Source organism: Diabrotica virgifera, chromosome 8 (genome assembly GCF_917563875.1).
Source record: "Diabrotica virgifera virgifera chromosome 8, PGI_DIABVI_V3a".
Lineage (NCBI taxonomy): Eukaryota > Metazoa > Arthropoda > Insecta > Coleoptera > Chrysomelidae > Diabrotica > Diabrotica virgifera.
In genome coordinates, this window is record NC_065450.1 from 216,045,180 (window position 1) to 216,070,917 (window position 25,738).

The window sequence follows — 25,738 nt, forward strand, 5'->3', positions numbered from 1 at the left end:
CTTTACTAAATTTTGCATATTTTTAAAGAAACATGCATATTTTGTGCCTATTTAAAAACATTCTTTGTGTCCAAAAAATTTTTTAATTTTTTAATTCGACACAAAATATTTCCCCGCACAGGCTGTCGTATCTATTAATACGAGAACTACCTGAAGAGAGACGGCTCATTCACTGCCTTTCATTTTTTCTTAAAAAATACCCGATCTTTACACAAAGTACTTATAGTGCTTATAGTACGCCGTTATAAAATGATTGTAGGATGTTAAAGTGATGAAGGACGGTTTACCCGGAAATCCGAATTTTATTTACTTTTATTATAATATATTATTTAGTAGGTATGGTATGTTTAACAGTAAATGGTTGGGTTCAATTAGTTACCACTATGAACATCCTGGATTAACCGATAATAGTATAAATGGCCCGGTTTCAGGTAAAATTTATTTCAGGCTTTATTATGGGAGTACCGTTTAGTCAGTGTTAATTGTCAAAAGACCAACTCTGTCTACCTCGTTTGCTTATCGCTCCGGGTGGGTCTTAACAATGGGCCAGGTCAGATAAATTTAATAATATTTACGACCGCACTAATTGAACTCAACCATTTACTGTTGAACAAACCATACCTATAATTCTGGTGATTCTTTTAAATACTCTATTGTTAAGAGAATTTACACCTTTAACCATAGTTTTACGATTTTCCAACGAAAATTAACAAGTTATTTTAAATACGCCCCAATTACATACTTCTATTGATGTTGAAAGGAGTTTTTCAAGTTATAAAAATATTTTATCTGATCAAAGAATATGTATGTTTCCTCGTAAAGAATTTGGAAAAACACAATGTAGTGAATTATAATCGAAGATATATTTATAGTGACATTGTTGTTTTATTTTAAATTGGTAACTATTGGTAGCAGTTTTTGTAAAAAATGTGAATAAATTGCATATAAATATATAAAAATAATTTAATTTGAAAGATAATAAATAAGATTGATGCCCCCTATAAAAGAACCCCCTAGAATAGAATAGAACAGAAAATTTGTGGTTTCTCGAAATGCGCATTTTTTGAATTTTTGTGCATATCTTGCGCATATTTCGTAATTTTTTACCGCATATATATGCACATATTTCGTCAAAATTAATCGCATATAAATCCGCTCCCTAGTTATTTACATACTATTGTTACCAAATTTATTAAAAGCAACGGTAGGGGAGCCCAAGCGGGAATTTTTGCAGTTAGTCGAGCGCGTCAGAATATCACATGGGGAGAAACCTTGTACCCTGTAAATGTACCCCTACCAGATATTGGCTTTTAATACAGGGGAGTTCGTTAAGGGAGGTTCGAAAAAAAAATCTATCGTTACAGAAACTCGAAATCGTTAGAGTAAGATAAGGTACGTTAAGTACATGCAGCATAGTGTATATTTTTTTTAAAAATCTAACGATTTGAGCGGGGCGTAAGAAGCCAGGCACAAAGTTTCACAAAAAAGTGACTATTTCGTGAAATAAACGTCAGATCGAAAAAAATTAAAAAATAAGTGTCCAATATTTTTCAAAAATCTATCGAATGAAACCAAACAGGACCCCCAAGGAAAGGGGTGGGGGTTAAGTTTAAAATTTTAAATAGGAACCACGCAATATTTCGCGAAATAAACCAAAAGGTCAAGAAACCTTACCATGATCAAATATTCGTTTTATGTAATGTAATTTTTCGTGTGAAAGTCCTTTGTGCTTGTAATAGCTGTTTTTAACTTTTCCGACCTCAAAACAATAGCAAAGTTGAGGATCTTTCAACAGTCAGCCAAGGATTTTTTCCAATTTTTTTTTCCATCAATTCAAAAAAACTGCATAAGAAAATAGAAGTATTTTTATATCACACATGGGATCCATCTCTCTTCATAGTGGTATTATGAACCTTTTGACCATAGCTCTGAAGATGGCTTTATAAGCCGAAAGCGCTCAGCTAGGAATTATTTATTTTACACACTTCAAAAGTACACTTCTCCCTATTTACCTGTAATTATTGATATACAGACAAACAATATTATACCAAATCATCAGTTCGGTTTTCGCCAAAACCACGGCACAACTGAACAAGTGCATAGGGTGGTAGAAAAGACACAAACAGCCTTTCAGGAAAAGAGCTATTGCAATGCCATTTTCCTGGATGTAAGTCAAGCATTTGACAAGATCTGGCATCCAGAATTGTTATTCAAACTGAAGAAAGGAATCTCTTAGCCGCTATATACAATACTAAAATCATATCTAGAAGAAAGGCTATTTTACACAATATACGAAGAAAGTATGTCTGAAATTCACAACATAAATGCTGGGGTCCCGCAAGGCAGCGTCTTGGGACCAATTCTCTACTCTACACAATATTTACAGCTGATTTCCCAACTGGAGAAGAATCTACAATTGCAACATTCGCAGATGGCACTGCAATTCTGGTAAAAAACCCAGATGCCATACAGGCAGCTGAAATATTGCAACAAAACATACATCTAGTTGAAATATGGGCTAAGAAATGGAAGATAAAGATCAACGAAGCAAAATCAGTTAACGTAGTATTCACTAAATGTCACAAAGAAACACCGAATATTCTAATGTCCTAATGCATAACAAGAATATTCCTAAAAATGATACTGTAAAATATCTCGAATTACAGCTTGACAAGGGGCTAACATGGAGAACACACATCTGGACGAAGAGGAAGCAATTAGGAATAAAATACAAAAAACACTACTGGTTACTCGGCCAAAAATCCACCTTATCTCTATCTAACAAAATATTAGTGTATAATGCAATCATCCGGCCCATCTGGACATACGGGATTGAACTGTGGGGAACTGCAGCAGACAGCAACCTAGCAATACTGGAGCCGTAGGGATGGCGGTTTTTGACAAAACACCGGTTTTCGGTTATACCGGTTTTTTTTTGCTTACGGTTTAACCTGGCGGTTATAACCGGCCATAAAAAAACGGTTTTTGGAAAAACCGGTTGTCGGTTTTTTTTAATCCAATAGGTTACAAGAAATGGGATTTAAAAAAAAAATATCAACATAAATATTTTACTTAAAAATAAATTGGATAATGCAATTTATCTTTTATTTTTATTACCATCAAAAAAAAATTATCATGTATTACTTTTAACACGTTTGTATATTTGTAGAATAGGTACATTTTAACTCATTTAATACTTCCTGTATGGGTGTATCGTTTTGAAAACGTAGGGAAATTCTTGGAGATTCGTATTCGTAATCAGTAATTCGATATTCATAGTCAGAGCATTATTTTTGGTAATCAGTAAAAGTCATTCACCCACTTTTAATGTCAAGAGTTAAGTGTGAAAAATAGATGATGTTTGCGTCTAATTCAACCACATCACCTCTTATGTAAATATTATGATTACAAATACCTTTTCAAGGAAATATTATAATAAAACTTAATAAATGTTTCTGGCTGATGTGAGATTGCACTTTCAGTTTGCTTCTGTATTTACAAAATAAAATCAAATTTGAATTATGTTTTTGTTTGGAATAATTACTTGAGAATAATAATTATGATTGGGATCCAAAATAATACCTAACCTAATCCTAATCACCGTAAAAACCTAATAACCGGTTTTTACTTTAAAAAGAAAAAACCGGTTATAACCGGGACAAAAAAACAACCGGTAAAACCGGTTATTTCGAAGTAAAAAAACCGGTTTTAGGTTTAAACCGGTAGGTTTTCCCCATCCCTACTGGAGCGGTTTCAATCCAAGGTTCTTCATGCTATCACAAATGCACCGTGGTTCATTCCAAATGCAGACATTTACAGGGACTTGAAGATCGAGACAGTGAAGCAGATGATCATCAAATGCAGGGATAAATACTTCAAACGACTAGAAAAGCACCCCAACGAATTAGCAGTGAATTTATTGGACAACTCTACACAACTAAATAGACTGAAAACTAGAACTTCTCTTGACTTGCCATTTAGAACATAAATGTTTTAAAGTATTTTAAGGTTTTAAGTGAAAATAAGTGACTTATTAGTGTAGTTATTAGTAACAAACCTACTAGGAGTTGATAGTCATTGGACTAAAACTCCTCTCACATTTGTTCGTTCAACAAAAATGCTTAGTGTTACTTTATCTTTTGTGATGTAACAGATTGTATTTAAAAACAAATAAAATAAAAATAAACTTCACGTGCAACTTTGATACGAGAATGATAAAAAAAATATGCATTGAAATCCAGATCCCGTAATTTTTTGAGCATTATAAAGTGAGTACAAAAACATACATAATTTTTTTTGTAATTACACCTTCAATTTACCGTGCACTTTTCGTGGGCCCTACCGATAAGGTAGAATCGTGTTGAATTGCAGGGCGCCCGAAAATCATAACTTCCCCGGGCTATTATAAGAAAGGAATGGGGTACTGAAAAAGGCCGTCATGGATAATGCGGGATAAAACTCAGATTGATAGAAAAACAGCCAAGCACACTATAAATTAACCTTTGAACATGGACTTCAAAATTTGTTGCAAACCAAAAATATACTTTACGTCATGATATTAAAGGTTGAATGTTGAATTACTAACAATAAAGAATTTCCATAAACATTTACTAACATTACTAACAAATATATTGTGAATAAAATGGCAATTTTACAAAAATTGTTAACTGAACTGCTCAAAGGAAATGGAAAGTTAAAGAGATCTCATCGTTAATGAGTTAAGAAACCATACCTTACCCCCACACGTATCAAAACGGACTATAGTATAATAAAGTCCTGCCGCCAGGGGGGGTACAACGGCCTCCTTAATTCAGATGGACTTACCTAAGTTTTTTTATGTATTTTGACCCGTAGAACACGAATTTTTTGGGTAACAGTTGATTCGGATGTCGATAAGATTGTTATAAACAAAGAACTTGAGGAATTACATAACAGCAATTTTTCGCAAAACAAGCATTTTTTTGTATTTTTTAGGCGATTCTCAGCAAAACATGTTCTTACAAGTTTTATCGTAAGATGCATAGTTTTCGAGATAAACGCGGTTGAACTTTCAAAAAAACGAAAAAGTGCAACTGCTTACTGCATTTGAAATTTCAAGTCAAATTCTATCGGCTTTGATCATTTGCATTGCTAAAAATTAATTTTTTTATTGTTAAACAAAGCTATAAACACAAAGTGTTTCCCGTGCCCTATGCATGCGTTTTAATGTACGTAATCTACGTAGAAAGTGTCTGTATGCGCGCCTACTCGTTCGATTTCAAACGAGAAATGCATTGAAAACATCATTCAAGCACTATGTGTTTATAGCTTTGTTTAACAATAAAAAAATTAATTTTTAGCAATGAAAATAATCAACACCGATAGAATTTGACTTCAACTTTCAAATGCGGTAAGCAGAATTGCTATTTTACTTTTCAATCAAAAGTTATTTGGGTTCAACAACTGCAATTTCTCGATTTTTGTAAAAACATTTGTTGCTTAGAATGACCCCAAAAAATACAAAAAAAATGTTTTGTTTTGCGAAAGATCCTGTTATGTGATTCCTCAAGTTCTTTGTTTATATCAATCTTATCGACATCCGGATCAACTGTTACACAAAAAATTCGTGTTCTACGGGTCAAAATACATAAAAAAAACTTGGGTAAGTCCATCTGAATTAAGGAGGCCGTTGTACCCCCACTGGCGACAGGACTAAATAAATATTTTTATTAATATGTATATACTTAAATCACGTTTACACGGTCGAACAACTAATAGAAAAAAGAATGGCCAAAAATAGATCCGTCCATCTGGCTTTTGAAGATCTTAAGAAGGCCTATGGCTCGATTCCTAGAACCAATATGTGGGAAGCAATGGAAGACATTGAAGTTCCACGATTATTAATAAAAGCAGTAAATGCACTCTACGAGAATAACAAAGTAGCTATCAAAACGGGCAATAGAACATGCAGTCCATTTAAGACGACAAAGGGATTGCTAGGGGGCTATCCCATACCCTGTTCAAAATATTCCTGAAAAAAACCTGCAACCATGGAAAAGAAAGTGTGAACCAGTAACGAACGAATAACTATAATACACCCTAAGTTTTGCTGACGACTAAACAGTGATCGTACAAGACGAAGATGGCTTCAGTTTTATGATGAGAAAACTGGAACAGGAATATACAAAGAATGGGATGTAAATAAACCTAAAGAAAACTGAATACCTAACAACGAAGAATAAAGAATAAAGAAGGTAGGTAAACAAATCAAAGGAACAGACAAGTTCAAGAATTTAGGTCTCGTAATATCAAACAAAGGAACAACCAAAAAAGATATTATAAAAAATAGACTAGGGCAGACAAGAGACTGCATACAAAAGTTGAACTCAGTATTGTAAGAATACCAGTGTAAAAACAAAAAGAAGAATATATAACACCATGACAATCCTCACCACGTATCCTCACCTATGATTCAATAAAATTGTGTTTTGACTAGGAATGTTTTGAGATAGTTCTGATTTCTTTTATTATATAAGTATTTTGAGCTGCTGAATCCGAATATGAGGTTTGCATACAAAATTTCTTGCCGGAACATTGAAAAAATCCCGAGAAAAGCGAAAAATTTCAGCTTTTTTCCTCTTTTTTGCTCAAATCTCGAAAACTATTAACTTTTAGTAAATAGTCTGTTAACAGAAATTAAAGTACTTAAAATTCTCTACAAATATCACTATTTACTTTTTTTTTTCAGACGAACCATTCGGTCTAAAGTACAAGTTGAAAATTGCCAATTTTTAACGGTCTCGGCAAAACCCACTTTTTACATTCCAAAACTTTATTTTTTATTAGAATGCTGTCATTTGATAAATTTCTCCTAGTTTTCTATACAAATAATAAACGCTAGTTCATAGATATGGTATGTCTCTTGTGACACCTTCCATGAGTCCATTCCGTCCTAAGAGGCCGGGAATGTCTCTGCTTTTCCCTTAGAGCCACAGAAGATCAGGCACATATAGAGTCACAGTTTCAGTTGGTGTGAACATTTCCTTCGGATCTGTTATCTTGATTTCTGATAAACCTTGAGGTTTTGTCCTTTTAAAATGAATTAGTTGAACAGCTCTCTGACTTCCATAAACCTCAGGCGCGGGTTTCTTTTTTATCCGAGGGATGGATTGCTTAGAAGCTACTGCATGTTTTGGTGCATTACAAGAAATGCCACATATGACGTGAAAAGTGTGGTATTCGTCGATTGTATGTACGTTAAAATCAGCGTTATCGTACACCTGCTGTGTAAAGCACGGCAGATCAATTTTCTGCGGACTGCCTGCGAATGCTGACAATTCCAGGCGAAAAGCTTCTGTATAGGATGAACAAAACCCCAAAATGGAAACTACATCAACCTATTTTCTTAAGCCGTACTTTTTGTAGCCTACAAGGAATTGGGAGACCAACTATCTGGGCCTTACTGCCGCTACAAGACCGACAATCGCAGGCGATTCACAGAAAATTGACCAGCCGTGCTTTACACAACAGGTGTACGAAAACGTTGATTTTAACCCTTTCTATAACAGGCCTTAATTTGCATGTTGGTCCCTCAATCCCAAAGGTTTTTTCATGCTTAGAGTCCCATTGCCTTATATATACGTCGCATATAAATAAACAAATAAATGACCAAAACATGTTTTTTAATGAGTTTTTTGAACCAACTTAAACGTTTTCTTTTCAAAAGTACTCATCAGAGAGCAAAAAAAACTTGAAAAAATGTAACTAACTTAAAAAATAATAAAATGTAAATTAACATAAAAAGTTTTCTTTTGTGTGGTACTCCTCAAAACATGACACTACGCAAAGGCCGACTCCGCATCTTGCACAGACGTATCTCGATTCGCTTCTTTTTTCTGGTCTTTTCTGTGGCTACAAACGCTTCACCTTATAGCATCTACCTATAAGCGTTGGTAACAGTGCTACAATATAGCATATATCTAAAATATGTGAACAAATATATACGGCAATGGATCCGCATGACCTGTCTTAGGTGCCAACATTTTGAGGCTTTGAGAAGAATAATCTAATCGGCATTGGGACACTAATGAGTCTAAAATTTTATAAGCAACGCATATTTTCGGCTTTGGTAAATTGAGACCATAACACCTTGAACGTATATTATATACGGCGGCTGGGAATACCCACTTTTTCAAAAACATAATATATATGCAGCGTTGGGACAGAAAGGGTTAACGTATACATACAATCGACGGATACCACACTTTTTACGTCATTTCTTGTATTGCACCAAAACATGCAATAGCTCCTAACCAATCCATTCCTCGGCTAAAAACTAAACCCGCACCTGAGGTTTATGGAAGTCAGAGAGCTGTTCAACCAATACATTTTGAAAGAACAAAACCTCAAGGTTTGTCAGAAATCAAGATAATTGATCCGAAGGGAATGTTCACACCAACTGAAACTGTGACTCCATCTGTGCCTGATCTTCTGTGGCTCTAAGGGAAAGGCAGAGATATTCTCGGTATTTTAGGATGGAATGGATTCATGGAAGCTGTGAGAAGAGACATACCATATTCATATTATAAACTAACATTTATTATTTGTACAGAAAACTAGGAGAAATTTATCAAATGACAGCATTCTAATAAAAACTAAAGTTTTGGAATGTAAAAAGTGGGTTTTGTCGAGACCGTTAAAAATTGGCAATTTTCAACTTGCACTTTAGACCGAACGGTTCGTCTGAAGAAAAAAGTAAATAATGATATTTGTAGATAATTTTAAGTACTTTAATTTCTGTTAACAGACCATTTACTAAAAGTTAACAGTTTTCGAGATTTGAGCAAAAAAACGGAAAGAAGCTGAAATTTTTCGCTTTTTTCGCGATTTTTTCAATGTTTCGGCAAGAAATTTTGTCCGCAAACCTCATATTCGGATTCAGCAGCCCAAAATCCATATATAATAAAAGAAATCAGAACTACCCCAAAACTTTCCTACTAGAGAGTTCGTAGAGTACAAATTCACTGAATCACTATGGGTGTAAAAATTGGATAATAAATAAAAAAACCAAAAACAAAATAAGAGCAACAGAGGAAGTGAGGTGGAATTCCTAAGGAGAAGCTGCAGAGTAACAAGAAGAGATAGAAACAATATAGAGATTAAGAAAGGAATGGGAATGAACTCAGATATAATAGACTACATAGAAAAGAAGAGTAACCTGGTACGGACATGCCAGAAGATCAGACCAAAAACGTTGGATAAACATAATAACGAGTGGAGTCCGATAGGAAGAAGGAAGATAGGCAGACCCTGAAGATCTTTTCGAGATGAAGTGGATGAAGCAATGGGAAGAAGAAATCTCCAGGAAGGTGACTGGCAAAACAGAAATAACTGGAAAAAACGGTTGCGTGAAGGAATACAGTGAAAACTGTGGAAACCTTATAGACCAAGAGGCAGCGCTGAAAAATCTATTTGAATTTACTAAAGCTAGATTTTTCACAGTGGATTACTGTGAGTGTGTAGAGAAACATACTGCGGTCGGTCAAGCGAAACGTAGAACAGGGGTTACTGAGAGGGTATCAAAGTTGCTTTCCTACGAAGGTAATTATTTCCATTTACTAAGGTTGAAAATCAGTACACACATTCTAAATTAAATATAAATAAAAGTTATTATAGTCGGTCAGCTGTATAACGGGACAGAGCCGGTCGGTCGGCCCCAATAGTCGATTGAGGAAATGAAGCATTTTGGCTCGCAATTTTTTCGTCCAGCATGGATTTACTTGAAATTTTCACAGAAGGTAGCGAATAGTCCAAGGATCATTTTATATATCATGCTGCTATCATACGCTAAAACCTTGGGGGTGGTTGCCACCCCATCTCGGAGGTGGGAATTTTTTATTACATTTTAACCATGCAATTCGATGGGAAAAGTGATTCTAAGAAAAAAATGTTTTTTACATTTTCTTCGTAAAACTAATATTTTTCGAGTTATTCGAGCTTGAAAATAACAGTTTTTCGACGAAAAAATCGACATTTTTAAAGGGTTTTTTGAGAATTCATACCTCGAAAAATATTCTATATATTATAGTTAGCGATATAGCGATAAAAAGTTTCTTCAAAATTGATTTTGTAGGATTTTTAAAGAGCTATAAGACTGTGTAAATTAAATTCCATAAGATCCCTTAGTTTTTAATTGGGGCGGGTTTAAAGGGCTCGAATAAGGGGGTGTTTGCTGGTAAATAGAGGTTTTAAACAGCTATATATGGCTAGCTATTCACTGTAATGAAAATCTATACACAGAGTAATTTTAGTCATTAAAAAAGCTACAATTTAGTAGTTTATAATTTTTTTCGTATCTTCAGTATTTTCGGAGATATTTTGAAGTAAAAAGTGGAAAATACCAAATTGCAAAAAATCAATTTTTCTTTAAACTCCAATTTTTCCAAAATTAGGCCTTTTAAATAGGTCAAACTCCTTGAGTGTATTGATAATATAAATATAAAAGGAACTACAGAAGGTTCTCAATGATAATTGTTGAATGAAATTGATAATTGTTCTCACTGATTCTTTCGTAGAGAAAAGCAGGTACGGACATTTTTTTGATTATAAGTCGCTTAATTTCCATGCTAGAAACATTTTTTTCTACAAGCGTGCAAAAATGTTTACTTTCGCGCACGCATTTTAGTTTAGAAAGTTTCACTTTTCCGCACGCGTGTTACTTTTCCGCACGCGTGTTAATTTAGATATGTTAATATGGCCTTAAAGTAATTATAATACATGCAATAAACTAATATTTAGATAATATATTATTTACTAATTTATTTCAAATATATCTTATTGTGTTCCTGTTTTAATGAAATTAACGCGACAATTCGATGAAATAAAATTATTTTGACATAATATTTGAAAGTCAAATCGGTAGACAATAACAGTCGTTTTGAATCATCGTCATGGAAACCAAGATTGTCGTCATGCTAACTAATTATATTGAAAGTTTGGTTTTGACAACCTTGTCAAAGAATTAATTTGTGTATGTATTTTCATATTAATTAAATTTATTGATTAAGAGTTGGTAATTTTTTAAAGACTCTTAGAAAAAATATTGTTCCTTACTCTTGCAGAAAGTCTCTTTTCCGCACTCGACTGCTTGCCGAACTCCCGCTTCGCGTTGTTCGGCAAACTGCAGTCGCGTGCGGAAAATAATGACTTTCTGCACTTGTTAGGAAAATAACTATATTATTATTTTAAAGGTCTAATTGTATACTTGAAAAAAGATTATTTAAGTTTTCCTCGAAAAATGCAAATTTTTCCCATTATTTGGCTTTAAATATTTCAAATTCTTCATTTGACGAAAAAAGCTAATTTTCAACATGCCGTATCTCGGTTTGTATTGGTCTTAAATATATTATTGGAAAAGAATTTGGTTTGTGTTACTAAAAGGTACAATTTTTATATCTACAGTTTTTTTATTAAATGCATATTTTTCGAGGTGTTCTCAAAAAACTCTCTAAAAAACTCGATTTTTTCGTCGAAAAACTGTTATTTTCAAGCGCGAATAACTCGAAAAATATTAGTTTTACGAAGAAAATGTAAAAAACATTTTTTTCTTAGAATCACTTTTTCCATTAAATTGCATGATTAAAATGTAATACAAAATTCCCACCCCCGAGATGGGGTGGCAACCACCCCCAAGGTTTTAGCGTATGATAGCGGCATGATATAGAAAATGATCCTTGGACTATTCCCTACCTCCTGTAAAAATTTCAAGTAAATCCATGCTGGTTGAAAGAATTGCGAGCCAAAATGCTTCATTTCCTCAATCGACTAATGGGGCCGACCGACCGGCTCTGTCCCATCATACAGCTGACCGACTATAATAACTTTTATTTATATTCAATTTAGAATGTGTGTACTGATTTTCAGCCTTAGTAAATGGAAATAATTACCTTCGTAGGAAAGCAACTTTGATACCCTCTCAGTAACCCCTGTTCTACGTTTCACTTGACCGACCGCAGTATGTTTCTCTACACACTCACAGTAATCAACTGTGAAAAATCTAACTTTAGTAAATTCAAATAGATTTTTTAGCGCTGCCTCTCCGTCTATTAGTATTATATAAATACTTTTTTTTTGGCTTGGACTATGGTCATTCAGCCAGTCTCAATCAAAAGTAAATGTATTAAAGATATTGCCAATTAGTGAAACTTGGTTATTATAATATTATTACAATTTTTTTACTTTTTATTTACCTACTCATTACAGCTAATGTACCGGGTGTCCCAATAAGAATGGCTCTCGGCCATATCTCAGGAACCGTTTATAGTAGAGCTTTGAAATAAAAAATTTTATAACAAAAGTTGTCTCAGGAAAAGCCTGGAAATTATTTTCATAATTGTGGGACCACCGCTAGAGGGCGTAATTGAATATCAAAAATTAAAAAATCTAAATTTTACAAAATGTTCCCAATGAAGGGGCACTGGAAATCCGATCGGCGTATTCTTCATAAAATTCTACGCATATTTGATTTGACAAGTTTAGGTCTACCTTTGGAAATAAGAGGTGGGGGTGAGTGGGAACCTTGTTATGAAAAACTGGCTGTGAGTCCGGTTCTGCTTAATCAAATTTTGCAAACTTGGTCTTGTTGAAGACAGATCTTTTTCGTCAATGTAAAAGTTATGATTTCGAACCAACTTACTGAGTAATATGCCAGCTAGAAGGCGTTATTTAATTTTTTTCATAAATCTAGTGTTCCTTGGAAAATATTAAATACAAACATGCATTTTTAATACCATATTACAAAATTAGACAAAATTAGCAACAGAATAGCGAAAACCGCATGTTAATACCTTTTTTCTATCTCGAGATATCTTACAAAACGTGTAAATTTAAAAACATAACTGTTACTGTCACCGGTAAACGAAATAATTCATTAAAAGTAGTGTGCTATGGAAACAACAAAGAAACATTTTCCAGCTGTCAACGTATATTAGGTCTTTTCAACGCTTCTCATTTGTTTCGAGCCTCGTTCATGTCTCGTATATTAATATTATACACGGATTATACAGCATATGACAGAGGCTCGAAACAAATGAGAAGCGTTGAAAAGCCCTATTACAAAGAAATAAAAACAACTATTTAGTGATGACATAAACGTTCAAGTTTTTGCCCATCATTTTCGTTGCAAACATTTACTCTTTCAAGAGTAGATTGAACAGCAGTCTCAATTTCTGCTCTCGATATGCTTTGAATGGCGTTTAGTATTCTCTGGATAATGTATTCTAGAGTAGTGTATGATGGGCAACAATTTGAATATTTAGGTCGTCACTAGGTAGTTCTTTTTGTTCTGTGTTATATTTAATAGTATTGTTTCTCTTTATATTGTTGTTTTAATTAATTATATTTTTATACGTTGACATCTGGAAAATGTTATTTTGTTTTTTTCCACAGCACACTACTTTTCATTAACTTAGTTTACCGGTGATAGTAACAGTTATGTATAAAATTTACACGTTTCTCGAGATATCTTGAGATAGAAAAAAGGTATCGACATGCGGTTTTCGCTATTCTATTGCTAATTTAATCTAATTTTATAAAGTATGATTAAAAATGCATACTTGTATTTAATATTTTCCAAAGAAAACTAGATTTCTGAAAAAAATTAAATAACGCCTCCCAGCTGGCTTATTACTTATTAGGATGGTTCAAAATTATCACGCTTACATTGAAGAAAAAGATCTGTCTTCAACAAGACCCAGTTTTCAAAATTTGATTTAGCAGAACCGGACTTACAGCCATTTTTTCATAACAAGGTTCCCACTCACCCCCACCTCTTATTTGCAAAGGTAGAGTTAAACTTGTTAAATCAAATATGCGCAGAATTTGATGAGGAATACAATAATCGGATTTCCAGTGCCCCTTCATTAGGAAAATTTTGTAAAATTTAGATTTTTTTATTTTTGATATTCAATTACGCCCTCTAGCGGTGGACCCACAATTATGAAAATAATTTCCAGGCTTTTCCTCAGGCAACTTTTGTTATAAAAATTTTTATTTCAAAGCTCTACTATAAACGGTTCCTGAGATATGGCCGAGAGCCATTCTTATTGGGACACCCGGTACATACTATGTTAATAAATATAAATATATTATACTACTTAATGTTGATCAAGAACACATAGTGTATACATTTTACAAATAAAAATATTAATCTTAATATTAAAATAAATGCATTCTTTTTTGTATTTTATTTTAGTTTTTTTTTGTTTTGTTTTTTTTTTGTCACTACGATAGGATGTCAACCCGGTTCAACCCCGCGGAGGTTTAAATCCTCTTAGTGATTTTTTCTTTAATTTTTTTTATTTTTTTTATTTAAGTATTTTTTTTAATTATTTTTTTTTATTTATTTTTTTTTGTTTCATGTTTTTTTCTTTTTATTTTTTTAATATTTTTTTAAATATATTTTACAAATACCTATAACTAATTACAATAATATTTTACTATCCGACAAGAAAGATACCAAACAGTCAAACATTTTCTTTTTATTCAGTGACAGAATAAAGAGAATATTTACAGGAAGTGGGATGTTCTGGTCTATAATTCTTTTAATTAGGTGATTGGTTAGGTGTTTATGCTTTTTGCATTCAAAAAATATGTGGTTCAAGTCACTTTTAACCTCACATTCTTAAATATGCTTAATATATATACTTTTAACCTCACATAAATACTTAAATATGCTTACTTGCTGGAGTTCCTGGTCAAAGGCAAGAAACCTCTTGACGATGAATATCGCATCATCTCCACGTTTGTCTTTCTCGTTAAGAATAACGCTCCAAAGCTCATCTTCCAAATTTAAAAAGTCTTCTCTGATTTTGTGGATTAGAAGTGTACTAGAGTTTTCACTGTGGCACAATTTCGAAAACGAAAATAGCAACAAACATATTTTTAATAATAAGTTCATGTTTACCAGGAGTTCAACTATTAACTTGGTCGAAACTTTCTTGTCTTCTTCTATCTGTTTGTTTTTGAATATGATACAAAGAAAAAAATGTGCATCAAAATACTTATCAAATGTAGTCCAGTGAAGAAATCATCGTTTCAAATAATTGCGATTTGATCAATATTAATTTAAGTTATCTTGTAATTCTTCTTCTTCTTAAAGTGTTCTCTCCTCAATGGAGGTTGGCTACTACAATTGCAAACTTTTCTCTGTCTTCAGCTGTTCTTATTATCTGTTCAAAATTTAGCCCTGTCCATTGTCGGATGTTTCTGAGCCACGATAGTCTTGTCCTTCAAAACCCTCTCTTTCCCTCGAGCTTTTCATTGACTACTTACTTTACTTTATCAAGTCCGGACAAGTCATTTATAAAATTTCGGGCCAGTATCGGACTACGTCGGTTCCATGTTCGTTGGCGAGCCACAAATCTTCGAGGGTACACCGATAAGAACAGTTTCTGATGTAAAAAGATGTTCCATATTCTGCGTTTCTCCACAGTCACAGTTCACATCATATTGGTCTATTTTCCCCCATTTTACCATATTTAATTTCACTGGAGCGACCCGCTTTCTTATCCTATTCATAGTTTTCCAAGTTTTAAAGTCTGAAGACTGGCCATGGCCGGTCCACTGAACCTGAGGAAGAGGAAAATACTCAGGCGGTTCATCCTGCACTGTTCCAAGAAAGCTTTTCCAGCACTTCTTCGTTTGAGGTATGCGATGTCCATGATATTTTGAGGATTCTCCGGTAGATCCACATTTCAAAGGCCTCCAATTTATTTACGGTTGATGTTTTAAGGGTCTATGTCTCAACAGCATAGAGAAAAGTCGACCAGACGTAGCATTTTGATAAACGTAGTCGAATTTCGAGTTTTATTCGAGAATCACAAAGCAGTTTTTTGATTTTTTCGAAAGATTTTCTGGCCTGTTCTATTTTCGATCTTATTTCTACATCAAGATTTAGGCTGCTATCGATCCAACATCCCAGGTATTTAAATCTATTGACCTGTTCTAAAATGTGCCCATTTATTGTGCAAGGTTGAGGTACGTTTTGGTTTTTTCGGATTGACATCACTTTGGTTTTTTATGTTTATTTTCATACCAAATTGCTCACAGGTAGAGTTAGTCTTGTCTATGAGTCGTTGTAGACCCAAGTCGGAATCCACAATCAACACCGTATCATGCGCGTATCTGATGCTGTTGATATTTACGCCATTCACTTTGACTCCATCCTTGGAATCGTTCAGCACATCTTTAAATAGAAAATCGGAGTAAAGATTAATCAGCAGGGGCGATAAAACACATCCTTGGCTAACTCCCCTTCTAATTTCTACTTCTGCGGATGTGGAACCCCTTCGATCCTAACTCTGGCGTTTTGTTTCCACTACCTACAAGTTTTTTTAGTAATTTGACTATCTATATATTTGTCTTTTCCATCTAAACCGGCTTCTGGCAAACGTTCCAATAGTAGGTCATGTCCTACTCTATCAAATGCTTTTTCGAAGTATATAAAGCATAAGTATAAATATATCTTTCTGTTTGTCTTAGTATTTTTGGGCGAGAACTAGTAAACTGAAGAGGGATTCTCTCGTTCCCCTGCCGGCTCTGAATCCAAACTGATCGTCTCCGATGATGGTTTCGCACTTTCTATAGATTCGATTATGTAATACTTTTAATAGGACTTTTACTGCATGACTCATAAGGCTTATCAGATGGAACTCGTTGCAGTGGTGGGTTTGGTGATGGAATGAATATTGACTCTAGTCAGTCTTGGGGTATTTTACCTGTAGGTATATTTTTAACCGGTGATGACATGTACCTACGATTTCTGCGTCCATAACCCTTACGCTCCATACACTCACAATAATTGTGAGCGTCTTATTTATAAGTGACATTAGTTTAAAATATCATTTTGCACCAGTTGCTCCTCTACGACACGATAGTGGGTGCACGTGTCTATCATATAGGACTTTTCATTCACAGTCATTTGTTTCGAGCTTCCGTCATATGTCGTATAATCCGTGTATATTAATATTAAACACAGATTATACAACATATGACAGAAGCTCGAAACAAATGACAATCGATGAAAAGCCCTATTGTCGCGGGAGATTACCGAAAATTTGCTTAGATCCGTATGATATTGTTCAGTGAATGGTAACGACTTTTTGTCAAGTGTGTTAATATGGCTTCTAGACGTAAGTACACATTTTTATTTGTTTTAAAATATTTATATTGGTGGATAGTCGTCACAAATTGTGTATGTTTACCTATTTAGACAAAATCATTCAATACTAATTTGATGTTACAAATCCACAAACGTGTTTTGAAGAACAACACGTTTGTGAGGGCTAGGAGTGAGCGGTGTCAATGTAAGTTTTGAAGTGTTTCACGTTTATGTGGGCCCGGATTAAATGGTGTAACAATGCAAAAAAAATAAATAATTATTCAGTGAACAAAACTGGTAACAAGGGTTTCTTTTTCAGGAACAACTAGAAAAGTTGACATGGCGAGACTGGCTGCTCATCCAGATGAAATCTACGAACTGCTGGATGAAATTGATTTCGATTGGGAAATTGAACTCGGAGATAATGATGACGATTGGGTACCGTCTGAAGAGGAGAATTTGTCTGTACAAGATGATGAGATTGAAGAAAGTGATAAATCTGATGAAAGTGGAGAAGAAAATGATTCCGCAGTTCCCAGTACTGTACAAAATCTCCAAAAATCATCAATGCTATATTGGGGTAGAACTAATCCATTTAAAAATGAAAATATACCCGAAACAATACTTCCAGATCCCACTGAAGTTTTAACACCATGGTGTTACTTTGAAAAGTATTTAGGAAACTCATTTTTTTAACTGTGTGCAGAACGTACTGCACAATTTTATTTACAAAAACACGGAAGGGTACTTAAACCCAAAGTAACTCCTGAAGAAATAAAAAAAATTTTTGGGATCCATGCAGTGATGGGTTGTTTAAAATTCCCTCGAATTCATTTATATTGGAGCAGTCGCTTTAAACTTCCTGTAATTGCGAATGCAATTCCAAGAGATAGGTTGCACCTCTTGATAGTCAATCTTCATATTGTGGATGTATGCACGGTAACAGAAGAAATTAAAAAAAAAATCGTCTGTGGAGAGTTCAGCCAATGATCGATTTAGTCAGAAGCCGATGTCGGGAATTAAAGAGAGAATCTGAAGTTGCATTCTCAGTAGAGGAACAGATGATTCCGTTTCTGGGTCGATGTGCTTTTCGGCAATATGTAAAAAATAAACCAAGACCTGTGGGTTTAAAAATTTCGTTTTATCAAAAAGTGATGGTACTGTCCTAGATTTTGAAATATATCAAGGAACATGTACCAATTTAAGAAATAAAGAACTGGGACTCGGACCGTCAGTCATCCTTAGGCTAGTGGAAACGTTACCGGTTAATAGCTTTGTATTCTTCGACAGATATTTTTCGACGATACCTTTGTTGCTCAAATTATCTGAGCTACAAATACATGGCACAGGAACTATTATGAACAATCGTTTTAAAGGATTTACATTTAAAACAGATAATCAGATGAAAAGAGGCGATTCTGAGCAGGTTGTTAGCAGTGATCAGAAGATATGTATCACTAAATGGAAAGATAATAAATCCGTTTTAATGGCATCTACGGCTTTTGGCCAAGAACCCACACATTTAGTCAAACGATGGGATAAAGCTAGTGCTAGTCGTGTAGAGGTTCCATGTCCAAACGTAATTAAAATTTACAACGAAAAGATGGGTGGAGTTGATATCTGCGATCAGATGATGGAGTGTTATAGAACTTTCTTCAAAACTCGCAAATGAACATTGAAGGTAATCCTACATCTATTTGATTTAGCTATTGTTAACAGTTGGATGGAATACCGTCGCGACTGCCGAAGTAACAAATACAAATCAAAAGATATTAAAGATTTATTATCCTTTCGCTTAGAACTAGCAGATTATTTGTTATGTGGAACGAAAAGTCCAAATACAGAAAACGGGGACACAGAAGATGAACATGAAGACCCTCATCCAAAGAAAATGAGACCGTCACTTTTACCTTGCACTGACAAAAGATATGATGGTTTTAATCACTGGCCTGTCTTGGAAGATCTAAAAAATCCTTTATGTTGCAGATTGGAATCCTGTAAGAGTAGGTCAAGAGTTTCATGCAGCAAATGTAAAGTTTATCTCTGTATGAGCAAAAATTAAAATTGTTTTTTTAACTTTCACAACAAATAATGTGTTAAAAATATACTAGTTATTAACATTTGTAATAAATGACAATATGTGTACTTAATATTACTAATAAAGGTTGTAAAATGTTGTAATTTATTTGTTTTGTGTTCTAGGGGGAGTAGTTATACACTCCCAATACTCACAAATGTGTCAGCCACACAATTGTGCATGTCATGCATATACTCCTGGGAAACACAATCGTGAGTATCAAAAAAGAATGTGTGTGTATTTGTACGCACGTAAGAAGTTATACTTCTATTATATGATTTAAACGAAATTAATATACTTTTTATTTATATTTTGTTTAAATATTAAACTAATTAATACTTACTACTTCTCAAACATTTTTATTAGAACAGTGCCAAAAATTAAAATAATAAAAGAATAAAACACACACAAACACATTAAACAAGCCACAAATGATGTCTGAACATTAATTGTCGAAAATTTTTTTAACTAAATACGTATTTTCTGAAAATACAATTATATAATAAATATACTTACAATCATAAAATGTATTAAAAAAAAAACAAAAAAGAAAGTTTCTATTGGGACTCGAACCAGCGCTGATAAGAGCGGTTGGTATTGGAATTCATTCGCCTTCTCCGCTTAGCCATGGACACTATGTGTCATTATTTACGAAGATCGACTAACTAAACGGATTAAACTTGTGATATTTTGAAAATTGATCAAATTATTTTAATTTTGAATTGAAATGATTTAGAATTGAAAAAATACAACAAAACATAGAGGAAAAAAACAATATATTAGGTGAATATTGATAGAAATGATGGTAATCAAATTATATAAATAAAAGTATTACATACTATGTATTTTGGCAGATCAAATAGGTAGGTTTATACCCATGATACATTAACAATTATTACGTACCTGTTGCTTTTAAAAACTATTTAAAAGTCACTACAATATTATAAACTTTTTTGTTTCTGTCCTCACAACAATAAAACTAATATATTATACATTTGTTTACCTTTACCATATCGGATAATTTTTGACATGTCATTTGAACATCCAATCAGAACAAAGTTATAATGCGCATGCGCCGGGCTGATAGGTTTTAACATATAAAGAAATCACCCTCTATCGCCGGTAAAGAAGTATAACTTCAATAAAATCTGTCAAAGTGACATAGCAAAATTCTGAAAAAGAAATAGTATATCTCTTTGTTCCCATATAAATTGAAAAATAGACTGAACAACTTTATATGTCAACTTACATTGTTTCGGGAGTGTAAGGGATAATGTGGCTTCGGATACAAATTTTTAACCGCAAGTGATATAAAAAAAGTATATTCTCGTCTTGCTAGGACTCGTCGATACTATATCACTTGTACTATTTCGGCGAATTTTAAACAGTACTTCCGGTAGCAACTCTAAAACCGGAAGTCCAAGGTCAAATGTAATACCATATTTGAGTTATAAGCTCTCATTCGATACCTCGTTTATCATTTTATCTGTTCTAATAATGGAGGAGTTGTATTTACAAAGTCTCTTGGACAAACAGACATAGATAATTCACGGTTTTCACATTTTAATACTGTAAAATGGGTGAAAAGTAAAAGCGAAATTCATAATATGGAACATAGATAAAGCGGGCTCGTCTCCTTTCTCTTCTCTGTCACTGATAATTTCATGGAACACGATAATCAAACTGCGTTTATTGGAGACCACCGGTTAACTCAAATAGGAACATTTTGAACTTAGAAAAAATGTTCGTAGGTTTATTTTTGGCCAAGATATCGATATTTTAATAGCGCGCTCTGAGGCGCAAGATCGGCTCACAGCGAAAAATTTCGCGCGCTAACCTCTCGATACAAATAATTATAATTTATATGTGTATACGTTATCTTCATTTCTCATTTTTGAAGATCCTAATACAATTATATCATATAATTCTTATAATTAAATCATTATACATTACCTCGTATTGCCTTTCATTCTATTTCTAATATTTCAGAAATATAACCCTTATATAGAAATATAAGTTTTTAGAGAAATTTTTACAGTTACATGGTTGTACTAAGTCTGTTCGTAGAGACATTCAAATTGAAACCTTTTGGAGTTTCAGAGCCTCATTATCTATATGATATCCATATAAAAGTGGATCGAGTTCTTTTGCAGCATCATCATTGCATATAAAACGAACATTTTATGTGGCGGCATACACACAATAGACGTGCCTTGATGATGGTTCATGGGTATTCTTTCATTTTTCCTACTGTAATAGCCCAGAAAGCCACTGCGCATCGCCTAGGAAAAATATTCCGATTCGGATTTTTTGCACAATCTTACTCAAAAAGGACCCCTTTTAACAAATTTGCATGTTGCCAGGACCAAAAGTGGGTCAAAATTTTTTTAAACGTTTTTTTTTTGTTTTTTCCCTAAAATTACTTTTTTTTGCATCGAACAAAGTTTTTTTAGGGTTTTTGGATCATTTCAAACAGAAAATGTCTTTAGTGACTTTTCTTTTAGTTGATAGTTTTTGACATATAATCGATTAAAAATTTAAAAATTGCGAAATCGGCCATTCTGACATTCAGTGACTTTTCTGTAAATGTAATAGTTTTGGAGATATTAGCGATTGAAATTTTAAAAATTGCAAAATCGGCCATTTTTATTCCTCAAAAACTATTTAGTCCATTCTTTCACGGTTTTTGCTCTAAATTTTAAAGAACCGCTTGGATTAACATGAAATTTGGCATACGCATAGCTTACATGTCAAAGAAAAAAAGTGATATTGTGCCGATGTATGCTTTTGCCCTGGGAGTGACTTTCACACCCTCTTGGGGGTGAAAAAATATATGTCCAAAACAAGTCCGGAAATGGGTAAACTGACTAATTTTAAGTAACTTTTGTTCTATAGAGCTTTTTCGCCAAGTCAACACTTTTCGAGTTATTTGCGAGTGAATATGTTCATTTTTCAACAAAATAACCACATTTATAGACGGTTTTTCGCAAATAACTCAAAAAGTAAGTATTTTCTCGAAAAAAAGTTCTTAGCAAAAATATAGCCTATAAAAAAGTAAAAAAATGGTGTACGCGTTAGGTCTCTGGATCTCGTAGAACCAGAGTTATAGCCAATGAAAAATATATTTATATTCACCAAATTTCAAATAGAATATTTCGACGTGAAATATCCAAAAAATTAAGCACTTTTTGGGGAAAACCCAATATAACTTTTTTAAAGTATTTAAAAAAAGCTTTATTCCTGTTTTTACGAAAAGTTTCTAGCATTAAATTTAAGCAAGTTACGCTCAAGATAATGTTGGTCCCTTTTGTTTTTGCAAAAAAAAAATCGGGAAGACCACCCCCTAATTAGCAACGTAAATGAAATTAATCTTTGCCGCTCCACAAATTATTTTACTTATATTGTGTTTATATGATCTGTAAGTTTCATCGATTCAAAGTGCTTATTTTTGAAAAAATTTGGTTTCAAAGTAAAATTTTTAAAAATTTAAATTTTGAAATATATGCTTTTTTTAAAATAACTTAAAAATTGTTAGAGATACCAAAAATCTCGAAAAACAAAAAAAGTCAGATTTGCTTTTCTAAATATCATGTATTTTTTTGTTATTCTGTTAGACAAAAATTGATCAAGATTTGGTGTTTCTAAATTTGCATACATTCGTGATCAGTGATTCGTTCAACCCCTTTTAACTACAGCACTTTCAATAATAAGGACTTTGAACCGATGAAACTTACAGATCATATAAACAATATATACACAAGTCAAGAAACTTGTGAAGTCGTTACGATTAAGTTCATTTAAGATACTAATTAGGGGGTGATTTTCTCGATTTTTTTAACAAAACCAAAAGGGACTAACTTTATTTTGAGCGTAACTTGTTTAATTTTGATGCTAGAAATTTTTTTTATAAAACAAAAATGAAGCTTTTTTTAAACACTTTAAATAAGTTGTAATGAGTTTTCCCCGAAATGTGCTTCATTTTTGGTTATTTCACGTTAAAGTATTCCATTTGGAATTTGACGAATATGAACCTATTTTCATTAGCTATAACTCTGCTTCTACTAAACAAAAAGACGTGATATTTTTTTTAAATTTTTTATAGGCTATATTTTTGCTAAGAATGCTTTTTCGACAAAATACTTACTATTTGAGTTATTTGCGAAAAACCGTCTAAAAGCGTGGTTATTTTGTTGAAAAAATGAACATATTCACTGCCAAATAACTCGAAAAGTATTGACTTAGTGAAAAAACTCTATAGAACAAAAGTTACTTAAAATTAGCCAGTTTACCCATTTCCTGACTTTGTTTGGACAAATATTTTTTAACCCCCAAGAGGGGGTGAAAACCACCCCCAGGGCAAAAGCACATATCGGCAAAATATCACTTTTTTTTCTTTGACTTGTTAGCTGTGTGTATGCCAAATTTCATGCCAATCCAAGCGGTTCTTTAAAATTTAGAGGTTTTGCAATATTTTACCGTTAATGAATGTACTTGTGAAACACCAAAAATTTCAATGATACCAAGGCACGTAGATATTCTAAGAATATCGATTGATGAAATCCCGAAGATCAATCCCGATGCAATACAATATCGAAAACTCCTTTGTTTTTTAATTGCTAATCAAGCGGGAGCGACACTATATTCAACCGCTGCATGTGTATATGTAATCGGAGAACATTTTTTTGTTTATTTTAAGTTTAAAAAAATTGTTTAAAATTTTCTTTGACACATTTTTGACCCTGGCAACATGCAAATTTGTTAATAGGGAATATTTTAAGCAAGATGGTGAAAAAAATTGCATCAGAATATTTTCCGCACATATATTTACGCATATTACCTACAATGTTGTATACATGCAACGGTTAAAAATGTTGTAGCGACTGCTTGAATAGCAATTAAAAAACAAAGGGGTTTTCGATATTCTTCTTCTTCTTGACTGGCTTTACAACTCGGGGTGAGTCTTCGCCGCATCCACTATGGCCCTCCATCGTCTGCGATCTTGCGCTTCGATTTGCCATTGTTGTACCCCAATCCTAGATAGATCGGTTTCAACATCATCCTTCCATCTTTTTCTGGGACGGCCCACTGATCTTCTACCGTCTGGTCTCTCGAAGAACACTGTCTTTCGATATTGTATTGTAAAAAAGCTCTTCGGGACTTCATCAATCGATATTCTAGAATATCTACGTACACACCTTGGTATCATTGAAATTTTCGGTGTTTTACATAGTTTTTGAGGGTTAAAAATGGCCGATTTTGCAATTTTTACATTTTCAATCGCTTATATCTCGAAAACTATCACATTTACAGAAAAGTCACTTAAAATGTTTTCTACTTGAAATTATCCAAAAAACCTAACAAAATTTGTCCGATGCAAAAAATTGGTTTTAGGAAAAAACAAAAAAAAAAAACGTTTAAAAAATTTTTTGATCCTGGCAACATACAAATTTGTTAATAGGGGATATTTTCAAGCAAGATGGTGAAAAAAAATTGAATCGAAATATTTTTCCGCACATATATTTATGCATGTTATATACAGGGTGTTAGTAAATAAGTATGAAACATTTTAAGGGCCAATTCTACATGAAAAAATAATGCCGGTTTGCTCGATAAACATATGTCCTCAAATGCTTCGTTACCGAGATACGGGGTGTTGAAATTTTTATTTTCTACTACCAATTTATTTATTGCTCTAAAACCAGTTGAGCTATGAAAATGAAATTTGGTGAGTTTTAGGAGGTAGTTATTCCGCAATTTTTAACATACAATTAATAATTTTGTATTCATAATTGGCGCGCATACGGGTAATAGTCTGAATTTTTTTAAAGAAAAAAATAGTACGCCACTGAGAAATTTCAAATTAAAAATTATTTTTAAATTCCACGTTTAATTTTTGGTAAAAAATCTTTCTTGCTTTTTTTTTCATATGATGCACCGTTTTTATGCAGAAAAATAAAACATCTTGGCGCATATTTTTCATTTCTTAATACATCAGCAAGAACTATCCAATATAATAATACTAAACTAGAACAATAACAGAAAATATTACTTTTAAGATTTCAACTAGGTGCAAAGCTGCAAGAAATGTTTAAAATGATCTTCTTTACAGATAACAGAAGAATTTTATATTCATCATTGGCGCGCGTACGGGTAATGGTCTGAATTTTTTGAAGAAAAAAATAGTACGCCACTGAGATATGTCAAACTAAAAATTATTTTTGAATTTCTCGTTTAATTTACGACAAAAAATCTTTCTTGCCTTTTTTTCGTACGAGACGCCGTTTTTATAAAAAAAAAATAAAACATCTTAACGCTTACAAAGTATTTGAGGTAGTTTCCATATGCATAGAAACTTAGTTCAAATACTTTGTAAACGTTAAGATGTTTTATTTTCTTTGCGTAAAAACGGCGCCTCATATGAAAAGAGGCAAGAAAGATTTTTTGACGTAAATTGAACCAGCAATTGAAAAATGATTTTTAATTTGACATATCTCAGTGGCGTACTATTTTTATCTTAAAAAAAT

The 25,738-nt window shown here is 33.1% G+C and overlaps 1 protein-coding gene across 2 annotated transcripts in view; it reads right to left on the reverse strand.

The window, feature by feature from the left end:
• Positions 1-15,002, reverse strand: part of LOC114329429 (uncharacterized) — a 67,551-nt gene extending 52,549 nt beyond the window's left edge. Inside the window, exon 1 of one of the 2 annotated variants that reach the window (XM_028278527.2) lies at positions 14,717-15,002. In XM_028278527.2, the coding sequence (XP_028134328.2) occupies positions 14,717-14,935 (219 nt within the window). In that variant the 5' untranslated portion in view covers positions 14,936-15,002. The remainder of the gene's footprint in view (positions 1-14,716) is intronic. The other variant, XM_028278528.2, reaches the window with a different exon arrangement.
• Between the last annotated feature and the right edge of the window lie 10,736 nt (positions 15,003-25,738).